We start from the raw sequence: 15,436 nt of genomic DNA, 5'->3' as shown, positions 1-15,436 counted from the left end.
AGTATAGACAAGTGTGTAACCATTAAAGTATTTGATAAATAAACCTTAAGACTTAGCTCGATAACAAATTAACCAAATTTGAACACGGAAATATTAGGCTCGATTTGGGTCCATCACTTGGCTCGCTAATAAATTGCTCTTAGGCCATATGCAGTTATTGCAGAAACTAATAACCATTCTTGTTTACACTCTACAAAAACTGAACTCTAACATTCATTATAAACAGTCTCATTTTCCAGCAGCTACATTTAACCTTGTGTCATACATTACCTACCAAATAGTCAAAGGGGCCGTTTACTTTGCATGATTGAGTATTTTTTATCTTCAATGGTAGGATTTATTCAATTCCACCATTTCAATGTGTTAGGTCCGGAGGGTCTCGAATAGGTGTATGGGGGGGGGATACACCTATGGGCTATTTTTCTCCTCTAAAACAGAGGGATCTCAAGATAGAGATCAAAACAAAACTTTACAAGCAAACAAGACACCTGTTAACAGAAAGGAGTTTTGACCAAACAGGGTTGACGACTGATACTGAAATACTCAGTAAGGAGTTATCAGTTAAGTCACTGGAACTTAACTGATGCACGTTAAGGCTTCAGTCGAGTTTGCTAAGACAGAGATGTTACAAGTCTTCCTGACTATCAAAGGATTGATCAGTCAGACTGATAACATACGCAGCGGAAATAACTTTGTTTCGTAATAGCCTCGGTTGAGCACGTTGTTAGTCTTAGGTTTCTCTTTGCAGTTAATCAGAATTCAGTTTATCAAAAGTAAGAACACAAGTAAGAATGTAAAACTGAAAGCTGTAAATAACATAGAGACTTTTACGTGATTCGGAAAACACTTCCTACATCCACGGTCGGTTGATCAGACCAACAATCTACTCCGCAAGTGCTTAACTGGTGCACTGCAAACTGAACCGTGTGCTTGCCGGGTGCACACAACCGTACCACTGAAGATTCCACTCTTCAGTACCAACACTTCACTCGCGTTGGATTTCTCACTCCTAGCACGACCTTGCACTAGGATCTAACGGAGTCAGAGTACCTTCCCGAATTCCTTTTCACTCAAACACTCGATTCTATCTTGAAGGGAGGTTTGAAATCCTGCCAACTAAACTTCAAAGAACAAGTTCTTTGGAGCTAGTTTGACCTAGGCTTCTGGGTGAACAGAGGTTTGCCTAAGGTATAAGAGAATGTGTGTAATCAGCAGTGAGTGATTTTTGGCTTTGGAATTCTCTTATTCGATTCAAGCTTTGGGGAGGTTAAGCTTTTGGCTGATAAACTATTTTGGCAGAGTTTTAGCTTATGTTGTTGAATCGGTGAAGATTGAAGTGATCCTCGAGCGCTATTTATAGGAGAGGTCTTGAATAGATCCATTGGCGGAGAACGTCTTCAAGATTTCTTCCGTTGGAGAGCTTTTCGAATTTGGGCTGAGGCTTCAATCTTCGAGGTTCCTTGTTTGGTGAGAACGACTATGTTGAAGAGCAGGAGATGTGACGTCTCTGATAAAGTAGCCACCAAATAGGAATGACCTCTGCAGAGAGGGATGATCCTGAGATCTCTGCATTTAATGCGGCTGTGCTTTTTGAATAGTGGCTTCCTTTGAACGTTGGAGGTTCAGTCCGAGGAAGAATGTTTAACTGATACTTGACTTTAGTATCAGTCCGCTGAATCCACGCGGCACACATTAAGTTATCAGTTCCGAACTGATTCTTCAACTGATACTTCAGTTGGTATCTTCAGTCTTCAATCCTTCGTCCTTCAGTCTTCAGGAACTGCTAACTAAACTAGAAACGAACTCTAACACTTGAGTTCAAAAGGTTCTAGTCTATTACAATAAGGTCATATGGACTTTGGTATCATCAAACCAAGGATTAGGATATTTCAATAAAGTTCCCAACACAATGGGATAAGAAAATATCAAAATTAGTTTAAATGATAAATAATCAAGGGCCTTGGAATATCCCAAAGTTTCAATCCATCGAAATAAACAAGAGATTAGCCTTACTGTTTTATCTACCAAGGCTAATCCTCCTAAGTAAACATGCTCCTTAAAGAAATAAAAATGAATTCGAAATTTCAAGAGTGGGTTATTTACGTTGTTCTCTAGAGTCAGCAAAACGAAAACAAATTAAACACGCACAAACACATATAAAAGTTATAGAAATAACATGTATAGCACCGCCAGATTCAAAAACAAAAAGTCATGAGGTTTAATTAGGGCTGTCAAAACCTCCGGGCCGGGCCAGCTCGACCCTACCCAGCGGGACAAATACATATTTTTGGGCCGGGTCGGGCCAGCCTACAATATATAAGGACCGTTGAAATAGGGTTGTAATCGAATCGAATAGAAGCGAATATCACCATATTCGATTCGTATTCGTGAAATGATATTAATATTCGCTTTGTGATTCGATTCGAATTCAAATATTAAATTCGATTCGATATTCGATTCATTGCTATTTTTGAATTATTCGATTCAATTAGAGTATTTGATTCGTTTTATGAAAGTACATTAATTTTTTTTTATGAATATTCGATTTGAGTATTCAGTTCGAGTATTCGACTAGTATTCTATGTTATTCGATTCGAAAATATTCGATTCGAAATTCTGACGGAAAAAAATGTTAAATAATATATGTATATATTGAAAATATTTACCTAATAAACACACAACAATAAATGGACAATAATAAACGGTCAAGTGATGATTTCATTGTTTGAATCCTCAATATAAGCCATAAATTCAAAAGTTTGTAAAATACACAATATCCATCTAGAACATACATTACGAAAATTTCAAATTCATCAAAATAACATGATACTAGAACAAATGTCAAGCATCCAATCTTCCACCAAGCTTGTAACTTAAGTGGTGTTCAACATGACATAGAAAGGTTCTTCATCCTCCTAACAAGATGAAGAAAATAAATATTGATGAGGAGTAAAGTATGCATGCATCCGGAATGCAGCAGAGGTCAAGGAGCAGAGCTGGAGCCGAGCAGAAGAGAATCGCCTCAATTAGCATTTCCTGAAGAGTTGTCGTCCCGTGAAGGCATCTATAGCCTTTCAATGGTGTTTCTACTAAGTGAGCGGGCAGTGTTGCCGGACCTGACTGTGCTGGAGTATATTAGGGCTGCACAACAAACAAAAGCCAACAAACTACTAACACATCCGGCTATCTATGCGAGGCTCTCTCTCTCTAACTAACCTAGTAATCATACAAGAATCTAGAATGACTTCTTTACCCCTCTTGTATCTCTCTATAAATAGTAATCTCATCTCTCATTGTAAGGTCATGGAACACGGAATACAAAGTATTTTCTCTCTTTCTTTACGGTTTTGCTTAAAACTATCAACGATCATCACACCACGGGTGAAACATCCTACCTTAAGCTATAAAACACGATTAACGAACACATCAAATATTAGAGCTCAATTTTATGAATATACATATATATATATATATGTATGTATATATATATATATATATATATATATATATATATATATATATGCGCGTGTGTGTGTGTTAAATAAATAGAAAATTAACTTACATGTGACATAACGAGCTTCTTGATTCCGTGAAGTTGGCGAATCCAATCAGCTCCACAAATTAAAACCTCTACCATATCAGAACCTAACCTTGAACGGTAAGGATCTAATACTCGACTTCCTGCACTAAATGTGGCCTCTAATGCAACCGTACTGATCGGAATAGCCAAAACATCACGAGCTAAAGTGGATATTATTTTGAACTTCAATTCTTGAGATTTCCACCAAGCTAATGCATCAAACTCAGAGGATACAGCTCCATCCCCATCTTGACTTCTAACAACCCCCTCATCCAAGTAAATGTCCAACTCCGATTTCAAAGGACCATTCACCTCAACAGTGTCTAGATACTCATCAAACATAGACAAACCACTAGCTGGGTTTTAAAAAGCCCGAGGCGCACGAGGTACAAACATGCCTCGGAGCTTAGACGCAGGGCTTTAAGCGCAGGCGCGGGCTTTTCGTAGGCGAGGCGCAGTAAAGCCTAAAAAATTCTAATATATTTACCTACATTATATTTTATACCAAAAACACAACTTAAAACCACAAATAGTACTTAAATACACATATACTTAATCTAAAACACACAAATACTTAAGTTTTAAAATACGCAAGTCTAAAAGTACGATCAAATATCAAACAAGTAATCAATAATCATCATCCTCAAGTCCATCATCCTCAAGTGCGTCATCCCCATCTCCATCATCTTTGTCTTCACCAATGTCCTCTGCCATCTCATTCACCTCCATCTCCTCATCCGCATCTTCATCCTCGTCTAAAAGCCTTCTCAAACTCGATGCAACTACACTCTTTCCTTTATCAACTTTAGATGTCCGTCTAGTGCTATAAATAGGATCATTAGCTCCCGAAGCCTTACTAACGACATTCCATGTCAAATCACCATCCTCAAACACAAGATCATCTTCATTAGAAGATTCTCCATCCATATGTCCAACCAACCATTCATTGCTATCATCAATCTCTTCTAATATAATAGGATCTATTGTGTCTTTCCTCTTGTATCGCCTTTCCAAAGTACGATTATACTTCACATAAACCAATTTATTGAGCCGATCTTGTGCCAATCGGTTTCTCTTCTTGGTATGAAGCTATAAAAATATAAAACATAATAGGTTAAAATCATATTTATGTATTATAGTCAAAGTAAAATAAAATAATAGCTTACATGATCAAAGACACTCCAATTTCTCTCACATCCGGTAGCACTACAAGTGAGGCTAAGAACTTTTATTGCAAATGATTTGAGGTTGGGACTTGAAGATCCATAACAAGACCACCAATCCGCTATAGACATTTTAAAAATGACGATTTGTTATAATATGAAACATTAATTAATTCAACACTTAATTAGATTTTCAAATATAAAATGTTACCTGGTGATTTGACCTTTCTATGTCTAATTGCCATTGCATTGCCAAATAGACCCTCTGCATTTTTGTAGGCATCCAACTCAACCATGAGCTTGTCTTGAGTTGCTTCATCGGGAATCAACCTTTGAATGCATTCATACAAGCCTTTCTCAACCTCTTGGCAACTCACTTGATCCGGATTATCATAATAGATTTCCGGATTAAGAAAGTATCCGGCCGCATGTAAAGGACGATGAAGTTGGCAATCCCATCTTTTGTCAATGATCTCAAACGCTTCTTTGTAATGCTCCTCCTTGTGACCAAAACTCTTAGAAATAGCCTCTTTAGCTCTATCCATTGCTTCATAAATGTACCCCATAGCCGGTTTTTTATCCCCATCAACCATCCGAAGTACCGTCACAAGAGGACCTCCCAACTTAAGAGCATACAACACATTCCTCTAAAATGTGTCTTGCAAAATATAAGTTGTCACCTTCTTTCCCCCCGCTTTCTTTGGCCACTTTGAAGCATTCCACTCTTCCGAAGTCACCATCTTCCTCAAATTGTTCTTTTGCTTATGATATTGTGCAAGAGTGATAAAGGAAGTTGCAAACCTTGTGACCGACGGTCGATGCAAATTCCTTTGATTTGTGAATATTCTCATCATGTTGACAACGGTGACATGGTTATATATATAACCATTCATGAAGATCGCCTTCTTGAGGGCATTCTTGATCTTTGGAAGCTTTCCAATATCCTCCAACATCAAGTCCGTGCAATGTGCGACACATGGAGTCCAATAAAGATGTGGTCTTTTTGTCATACGCAATTTCCCTATCATAAAAGATTAAAAGCTTTAATACTTAAGAAAATAATAAAGTGATTGTATAAAATTGAAGATGATTTAAATTTCTTACCCGCTTTGACATAGTTAGATGCATTATCCGTCACCACTTGCACAACATTTGCCTCTCCAACTTCCTCAACAATAGAATCAAGCATTGAAACAAAGTGATTGCATCTTTCACAACTTCGGATACTTCCATCGATTTGATGAACACGGACCCTTTTGGAGAATTGACAAGGAAGTTCACAATATCCTTTGCACCACCGAATCACGCCATCCATCGGATAAAATAGAACATCCATTTGTGGCCCATTCTTTCTTGAACTCCAACACTTTGGTGTCCGTGTCTTCCACTTCCTTTTGAAGAAAATGAACTCTTAGCTCATACATGCTCGGTGGTTCCAATCCGGGACCATATTGTCCAATTTCTTCAACCATGTTCTTGAAGCTATCACTAGTGGCTGGATGGAAGGGAATAGCATTGTCATAAAAGAACCTTGCAATTGCTTTACAAGCTCTTTCCCTACATAACTTGTCACTAGCACCAAAGACTCCTTTTCTCTCTTTTCTTCCCTTCAATACTTCATGAGTTTGAGAACTAGGTTGGCTACAAGCAAGATAAACATCTAAAGGACCTTTCATCCTCTTTGGAGCCGGGGCCTTCTTACTCGTCATGGTGCGTGAGCTACCTCCAATTTCCATCTCTTCATCCTCTTCTTGATCATCAACATCTTCAACACATTGAGGTGGATTTTTAGCAAAATGCTTCATCACTTTGCTAAGTTGCTTTCTTCATCATATAAGAATTCACTTCTACTCGAACATGTTCCGGAGCCTTAGGACATTTCTTTGCATTCCTATAACCACCCACTATATGTTGTTTCATGCGAAATGCTCCTCCATTTGTCACTTTTAGACAAAATTGACAAGTCCACGCATAAGGATTGTTTGGATTCGGTATCCCATATTTTCTAGCCGAATCCCGCTCATCATCATCCCCCATTGATGACGATACACGGGACTTACCCGAAGACATTGAGATTTTGAGAGTAAAACTGAAATTAAAAAAAATAAACTTTATTCAATTATAAATTTATAATATCAATCAAAACTGAAATTATATATAAAAAAAACTTAAAAAATCTGAATTTATTTAACTATAATATTGAAACTGAAATTAAAGAAACTAAACAAACTTAAAGCCTACCAAACCAAACTAAAGAAATTAACAAAACTCACCTGGAGGCTGGCGACGGCGGCGGTGGACGGTTGGGGCTGGCGGCGGCGACGGCTGGCTGGCAGCGCCGGTAGGTGAGCAAAGGGGGGAAAGGACGCAGAGGAGAGAAGAGAGGAGAAAGGGAGGCTGATGTGTTATGTTTTAATTTAAAAAAAAAGTGTAACTTAAAACCCTAAACCTAAATCTACAATAGGCGTGCGCCCTAGGGAAAGCGAGCCTGGGCGCGCTTTTACCGCCTTTCTGCGCTTCTTGTAGGCTGCCGCGCCTACAACAAAAAAGCCCTACACCCATGTGCCTTGCTTAAGGCGCGCCTGGGCGCGCTTTTTTAAACCCAGACCACTAGGCACTAATTTTCCTTGAGATGTGAAGCATGTGCATGTGGCAGAACATCTTTCTAAAGTAGTACCCTTTCGAGATTTTGCATTATCAACTTCAACATACTCAAAGTACATCTCATATAATGCATCTTGAACCTTCATTATATTTGCACGTGCATCAACCTCATTATATATCTTATGGAAAACAAAATCAACCAACCTCATTTTGAACCTAGGGTCAAGTATTGCTCCCATAGCCATCAAAAGATTGCAACTTTCCCAATATTTGTCAAATTTTTCCTTCATCTTTTTAATCATTACTCTAATGAACTCATCAACATGATTTTCCTTGTCATTCAATACATGCTTGACTCTCCAAATGACATCAAGATAGACATTAGAAGTAGGATAATCAACTCCAGAAATCACATGAGTGGCTTCATAAAAGACCTCTAAAATGTCAACAACATCCTTCACTTTCATCCAATCATGAATGCTAGGACAAAAACGACATGAAGGCTCTCTTTGTTGAAATACATGAAATACATCTCTAACTCTATATGCCTCAAGTAACATCTCATATGTAGAATTCCAACGAGTTGGACAATCAATGATCATCCTTTTCACAGAAATTCCTAAGTGGTGCACAACATCAGAGAATTTGTTCAACCTAGACTCTGATTGGTTAATAAATCGCACTTTGTTTTTGGCATCTTCAATGATTTTTTTAATCTCAAGAAGACCATCTTGAACAACGAGATTCAATATATGTGTAGTACACCGAATATACCTTCCAATGGCAATTTACGGCTCCTAGAGAATGTTTCTTTAGCAATTCGAATTGTCACATTATTGTTTGAGGTATTGTCCACTGAGATGGTGAAAACCTTGTGCACTTTATAAGCCCATCATAGATATCAACACCTGAAACAAAAAAATATAAGTATTGAGTCATTATCAATAAATATAATGAAAGACAACAATATGAAGCTAAGAAGCCGCTTTTGAAGTTGCCACTATGAATCAACAAAGTGACCAGTGACACACATATAAGAAATCTTTTGCACCTTTGACTTCCAAATGTAAGTGGTCAATGAAATCTTATTGATGTCTTTCAATGCCAACTGCAATTTTTTCTTCTCAGTGTTATAAACATTGATGACATCTTTTTTTGTTGTGGCACGAGAAATCTTCTCAAATTAGGTTGATTTATACTCATCATGAAAGTATAACCATCACTTTCCATAGCATTAAATGGTTGCTCACCCATTAAAATCCAATGGACAACGACCTCTCTCTACTTCATGTGATCATATCTGCCATCAGAAAAAGGATTCATCTCAAACTTGGATTTAACAGGCTGAAATTGCAACATCTTTTGCTTCTTCAAGTGAAGCTTCTTTTGCAAACACATGTTCAAGTGATTCCAAAGATGAGATGTTGTGCCAATAGACATCTTAGCAAGAAAAGTCTTGCAATGTATGCATTGAAACTTTATAGTTCCATCATCTCCTGTCACTTTAACGAAATCATCATAAGCTTTGGAACATTTTTCCTTTTCTTCCTATCGAAAACATTATTCTCCTCATGCTTGTCTCCATCTTTGTCATCTTCTCCATCAATACCTTCTTCTTTATTTTTCTCCCCATCATCTTCTTATATTATATTATCATCTTTATCATCATTTATATCGACCACTTCTTTCTCCACCTCATTCACTTCCTCCAGATTCTCGTCTTCTTGAGGTGTATTTTCTATTAAATTTGAGTTGTCCACTCTGCCCAAACAAACGTAAAATCACAAAAATGAATACAAGGACGCAAATCAACAAAGCTATTGCATATATAAACGCAACCTACACTAACACAAAGCTACCACATTCTTTTGTTCAACTAGAAAAATAAGTAAATTGGTCGACCACTACGTTTGATACTGAATAGTTTAATTATCTGTTCTATAAATATAATTTCACACTTAAAAAAGTCATCATGTCAATGCACATTGCACAGGAGACACATGGTATTAATATAATATCATTTTAAATTTTAAATAAAAATAGCAACTAAAATTAGTTGTTCCACGTTAGGTATTTTTAACCGAACAACAATTGAAATCAAATTAATTAGAAAAGCAATTGAAAGAAAAAGAATCATAATATTTGAGTTTCACTAACAGATAATTAATCTAAGTGGCCGATTTTAAGTCATCTCTAACACATTGCTACACTAACACAATGCTACTACTGGATATATAGTTTAATACAACCACCAAGAAATAAACATAGAAAACCAATGTCTCAAGCTAATCACCATTTTCATACGTTACATTTGGAAGAAGAAATCACATAAGATATCAAACCATAAACTTGTCCAATATATCTTTTTCTAGCAACCATTTTTTTTAAAAAAATACAACTAGATTCAGTAAAACAACCAACAGACGAGCAGTCATAATCCATTCATATTCTGTTATTGTACAACCATTCATATGTTGTTCTTGCACAAGATTAAGATAAAAAACAAGAGCAACCATAAAATATGTGTAGGAATACTAACCTGCTACTATAGCGAGTGACCGATGATAGCAGCGACCGCCCGGTACGAGGCGGCTCGACGATGAGCGAGTGAAAACAATGGCAGAAAATGGCGGAGCTCCTACTAACCAGTAGACGGCAGCAACAGAAAATGGAGGAGAGGGCGACGCCGTAGTGGAGTGCTGGCGATGGGCGACGCCGCGACGGAGAAGATGGACCGGTGCAGGAGCGGCGTGGATAAGAGAAGAGTAGGGTGGAAGAATTCAGATTTGAAATTTGGAGTGTGGGAGGGCGGTGCTTAGTTACAAATTAGGGTTAGAATTACCTTTTTTTTAACAAAGGGTTATAATTAAAATATTAATATTATATTAATATACTATACTATACATATACAATTGGGGTTAGAATTATAATTTTTTTTAAAGGAGGGTTAAAAATAAAAGTTATATATTATAAAATTATAACTAAATAAATATAAATATTGAACCGAATATCGAATCGAATATCATAATTTCATATACGTATTTGAATACTAATCGAATCGAATCGAATGTTTGTTATCGAATACGAATCGAATAATTTCGAATACGAATAGGGCAATTTCGAAGCGAATCTCGAATCAAGCAAAAATATTCAATTCATTTACAACCCTACGCTGAAATGATGCCCAGCCCGACCCTACACGGGCCGCCGGACAGGTCGGGCCAAAACGGGTCAATGTTGGACAAAACTTGTATCACAAATTCTTAATTTTATAAAACCCATTAACAACGAATTAATACACAACCATACACAATCACTGCAAAAATATCATAATTCAACTCATAACAAACATTTCAAGTCTGCAACAAATCTAAAATAACTAAAAGATAATTCATGAACTAACAAATAACAACTCATTACCACAAATCTTTACTTAATTATAGAACAAAATGACGGGCCAATTTGGCCCAAAAGCCCGACAGATTTTTTTGGCCCTTGGTACGTCGGGCCGCACAGCTTGGGCCAGGTAGGCCCAATATTTTTTGGGCTTTTAAATTCGTAGCCCAGCCAAAACTACGGATGGGCCGGGCCGTTTTGGGCCAATTTTTAACAGCCATAAGTTTAATGCGTTCAACCATTTTACGTCTTTATCTATGTTTTTATCTCTAAAATCAAATCATTAAGTACGTAATAAATTGAGTATGATAATGAACGAGACAGGTGTATGTGGAATGTTAACACCCCGTATTTTTACCCTATGATTGATAGGATCGAGACACTATTATGACATTGAGATATTAGCAGTAGTTTAAGACCGAGATGAAGTTTCTCAATAGATTGAGATATGAGTATTCTAGAATTCTGATGATGGAACTAGTGAATAAATTACTTTGAGAGAATGAGTTTTCATAGAGACGTTGATTAAACTGGATGAGGATATAGATTCTATTTTCGATAGAGGAAGCATAATTATTTTGAGATGGTCTAGAGTGTAGAGTTTAAGAGGATACTCGACTAGAAATAGAGTCGATGAGAGTAAGTGAGAATTACAATAGAGAATAGTTGAAATAGTGAGATGATTGAGTTGACGTTAGATTTTCACTGACGTCAGGATTTCACCGATTTAGATTGAGTAAGAATATTTAAATGACTTTTATGTGACCTACTTGATACATGTGTGACTATGATTGAATGAATATGATTTTCTTGAGTATTATAGCACACGAGATTAATTTTAAAATGAGCAACCAACGAGATATATTTTAATCGGTGAATAATTAAATCGAGTTAAAAAATTTCCTAAAGGAATTTCTCGGAATTTAGTTTTCTGAGATAGATGAGGAGTGAATTATGTGTGCACTAATTATTATTATAATTATTTTTAGTCACACAATTATTTAATGTTGGGTAATGATTTTATTATGAGACATGTATCTTAAATTATTTTTACTACCCTATACTACACACTTTTGGTACATGATTATATGGAAGCATGTGAGATACATGATTATTATATATTAAAGCTTGGAGATATTGTGTCACTTGCTATATAAATTGCATTTTAAAAAAAAAAAAAAGAGGTCGGTTATACGACGTCGCTGTAAGCACCCACTGCCTACCAAAAGACCGTGCAGTGCCAAACTCTGCTCTGGTCTCTACTCTGACCTTGGAGCTGCTCTGCTCTGGCCTCTGAGATGCTCTTGTCTCTACTCTGGTCTGAGCTACTCTGCTCTGGCCTCTGAGATGCTCTTGTCTCTGCTCTGGCCTCTGAGATGCTCCGGTTTCTGCTCTGACGTCTGAGTTGTTCTGCTCTGGTCTCTGCCTCTGAGTTGTTCAGCTCTGGTCTCCACTTGCTAATTTAAGCATGTGTAGTAATTAATTAAATATTATAAGTTATGCTTGGAGGCTAAGCAAATGACTTAAATAAAACAAATTATTTCTCTTTCTCTCCCCAAATGTACCGTCCCCTCTCATCCTCTTTCTCTCTCAATTTCTTCATCATCCTCCATTGATGATCATGTGCAAAGCTTCATAGATCATTTCTATACCATAAGCTTCCATTAAAACAAGCTCCAAACATCTATACACTTCAAATCAAGAGCAACTATGGAAGGTTTTTAAGGCTTGAAGTTAAGAGGATATTTTCATTTTCTACTCAAGAATCATTGAGTAAGTATTAGACTTAGATATAGTTATATTTGAGTTAGATATGAGTATATATTGATAGATCAAGCAAGAAAACATCACCCACTTCATTCTTGCAATTTTCGAAAATTAGGGTTCATACACCTTCAAAAAAATTTCATCATCTAATCTTAAATTGAGATTATATTCATGCTATTGAGATCCTATTTAGTCATCTTTTGTATGCAAAGAATGAATTTATCTTGATATATGATTTTTTTTTGAAAGTGTTAGTTTATATGATTTTGGGAAGTTTAAAGTTCATGGATTGATTGATGATTTCCCGGCCTAATTCTCTGCCGCCGTTTAGTTCGTCAGCGTCCCCACGCCCCCCTTCGCTCACTGTCATGCCAACCGCTACTCCTCCTTCCCAAGTTCCTACTTCCGGCTCCAGGCGTGATGCTCCCACCGCTCCGCCCATTCGCCGTCTCAACCCGGCAGAAACACGTGAAAAGCGTAAGCGTGGTCTCTGTTTCAATTGCGACCAACGTTGGAGTCCAGCCCACCGTCGCAAAACTAAAGGTACAGTCATGCTCTTGGTCAGCGACGATATTGAAACTCCAGAGGAAGATGTTGATGTTGACCCTTCCGACCCAACCTTGGAAGAGACCGTTATTATGGGCGATGTTTCTAGCCTCAATTCGCTCTCGGGAATGGCTCAGCCCCGCTCTCTCCGTTTTTGGGGCAGCAAGAACAATCAACGCTTCAAGGTAATGGTCGATAATGGAAGCACTCATAATTTTATTACTCCAGCTCTTGCAGAACGCCTTAAGTTACAGGTCTCATCTATTCCGAGTTTTCACGTCTACGTTGGGAATGGTGATTCTATTACATGTCAACACATATGTTCGGCGGTCGCACTTGATCTACAAGGTACAACTTTCACGCTCGATTTATTTATCTTGCCCATAAAGGGGCCTGATATCATTCTTGGTATTCAATGGCTTCAAGAATTGGGTCGTGTTACGCATGATTATGTCCACGGCCTTATGGAGTTTACGTGGCAGGGCTTACCCGTCATTTTGACAGACGACGCATCTCTGACTTCTCATGAAATTAGTTTCTCTATGCTATAGTCCCTGATACAGTTCGGCGATTTTTCTGAAATCTATGAAATTCGGCTTCTTCGAACTGATAGTGTTACACCATCACCACCAGCCGCCATTAACCTAGAGGGTGTTCCCTCTTCCTTCCATGATGTGCTGCTCGAGTTTGCAGCCGTCTTCGATGAACCCCATGGCCTTCCACCTCGCCGTTTGTTTGATCATCGTATTCATCTCGAACTCGGTGTCAAACCAGTCAATGTTCGGCCTTATCGATATCCTTACTTCCAGAAAAGTGAGATGGAACGTTTAGTTCGCGAGATGCTTGATCAAGGGCTTATCCGCCCTAGCCACAGCCCGTTTTCTTCTCCTGTCCTCTTGGTCAAAAAGAAAGATGGATCTTATCGTTTCTATGTGGATTACCGGGCTCTTAATGCGGTTACTGTTAAGGACAAATTCCCCATTCCTACAGTCGAAGAACTCCTTGACGAACTTGGCAACTCTGCATTTTTTTCTAAACTAGATTTGCGTGCGCAATTTTACCAAATTCGTGTTCATGCCAAGGATATCTTCAAAACTGCATTTCGCACTCATGACGGCCATTTCGAATTCCTTGTCATGCCCTTCGGATTGACAAATGCACCGTCGACTTTTCAAGCTACCATGAACTATGTTCTTAAGGATTTTCTTCGCCGGTTTGTCGTGATTTTCTTTGATGACATCCTTATATATAGTCGCTCTATGGAAGAACACGTCGAGCATTTGCGGGCAGTACTTGGTTGTCTCCAAACTCATCAACTCTTCGTCAAATTTTCAAAATGCAGCTTCAGCACACCTTCTATTAAATATTTGGGCCATGTCGTTAGTGCCAGTGAGCTGCGTGCTGACCCCTCAAAAATCTCTGCAATGTTGTCTTGGCCTATCCCAACTTCAGCTAAGCAACTCCGTGGATTTCTTGGTCTCACAGGATACTATCGGAAGTTTGTTCAACATTATGCTTCTATTGCTTCTCCTCTTACTGATCTTCTCCGTAAGGATGGGTTCCAGTGGTCTGCGGCCGCCTCTACCGCCTTCGATACCCTTAAACTCGCCATGGCTTCAACACCTGTTTTAAGGTTGCCGAATTTTTCAAAACCATTTATCATAGATACAGATGCCTCTGACGTGGGGTTGGGTGCAGTTCTTCTTCAGGATAATCTCCCAATTGCCTATCATAGCCGCAAATTAGGGGTTCGCTTGCGAAGCTCATCCACTTACATTAAGGAATTGCATGCGATCAGTGAGGCTATTGCCAAATAGAGACAATACATTTTGGGTCGCCGTTTCACTATTCGAACCGACCACCACAACTTGAAAGAGTTGTTGCGTCAACAACTTCATACCCCAGATCAACATCGTTATATTCGAAAATTGTTGGGTTTTGACTTCGTCATCGAATATAAACCTGGTCGCCATAACATTCTCGCCGATGCTCTGTCGTGTGCCCCTGACAATATTGTTGCCGATAGCTCCGATGTTGCAATTGACAATCCTGCCTTGCATCTTATTGACGCCACCAACTCTTTTGCTCCATTTTGTCTTGCCATTCAGAGTGTGTCGATTTCCACATTTCTCGACTCCTTGCGACGCGCCAACTCCGAGGATGCTGATTTTATCACTTATCATGCACGGCTAAAACAAGGCGACCTTTCAAATGATTTTGCCGTGGTAGATGGGCTGCTTACTTACAAGCAAAAATATTTTTTAACACCTCGTTCTCCTCTCAAACAGCAGCTGCTTCAGGAATTTCATTGTTCTCCAATCCACGGCCACGGCGGTATTAAGAAAACATTGGTTGGACTTTCTACCTTGTTTTACTGGCC

General features: G+C 38.3%; 1 protein-coding gene and 1 pseudogene across 1 annotated transcript; both read right to left on the bottom strand.

The window, feature by feature from the left end:
• Window positions 1–4,207: 4,207 nt before the first annotated feature.
• On the bottom strand, window positions 4,208–5,597 carry LOC131008319 (uncharacterized; annotated as a pseudogene).
• Window positions 5,598–7,295: 1,698 nt separating this feature from the next.
• On the bottom strand, window positions 7,296–12,349 carry LOC131008317 (zinc finger BED domain-containing protein RICESLEEPER 2-like). The gene is made up of 4 exons (XM_057935204.1): window positions 12,309–12,349; window positions 12,013–12,200; window positions 8,122–8,226; window positions 7,296–8,008 (listed from the first exon to the last, which is right to left on the bottom strand). Exons 1-4 carry the CDS (start codon window positions 12,347–12,349, stop codon window positions 7,296–7,298), a joined length of 1,047 nt encoding a protein of 348 aa, XP_057791187.1.
• Window positions 12,350–15,436: the final 3,087 nt, after the last annotated feature.

Source organism: Salvia miltiorrhiza, chromosome 2 (genome assembly GCF_028751815.1).
Source record: "Salvia miltiorrhiza cultivar Shanhuang (shh) chromosome 2, IMPLAD_Smil_shh, whole genome shotgun sequence".
Taxonomy (NCBI): domain Eukaryota; kingdom Viridiplantae; phylum Streptophyta; class Magnoliopsida; order Lamiales; family Lamiaceae; genus Salvia; species Salvia miltiorrhiza.
The sequence above is the reverse complement of the archived record's forward strand: the minus strand, read 5'-3'. Positions and strand labels throughout refer to the sequence as shown.

Excerpts from the sequence above, each read along its gene's own strand:
- LOC131008317 (XM_057935204.1), bottom strand. The coding sequence starts at position 12,349 with ATGATGAAGAAATTGAGAGAGAAAGAGGATGAGAGGGGACG. Across the intron at positions 8,227-12,012 it reads CAGAGCAGAGCAGCTCCAAG|TGCACAAGGTTTTCACCATC; the intron begins GTCAGAGTAGAG and ends GGGCTTATAAAG. Across the intron at positions 8,009-8,121 it reads CCGTAAATTGCCATTGGAAG|AGTCTAGGTTGAACAAATTC; the intron begins GTATATTCGGTG and ends TTAACCAATCAG.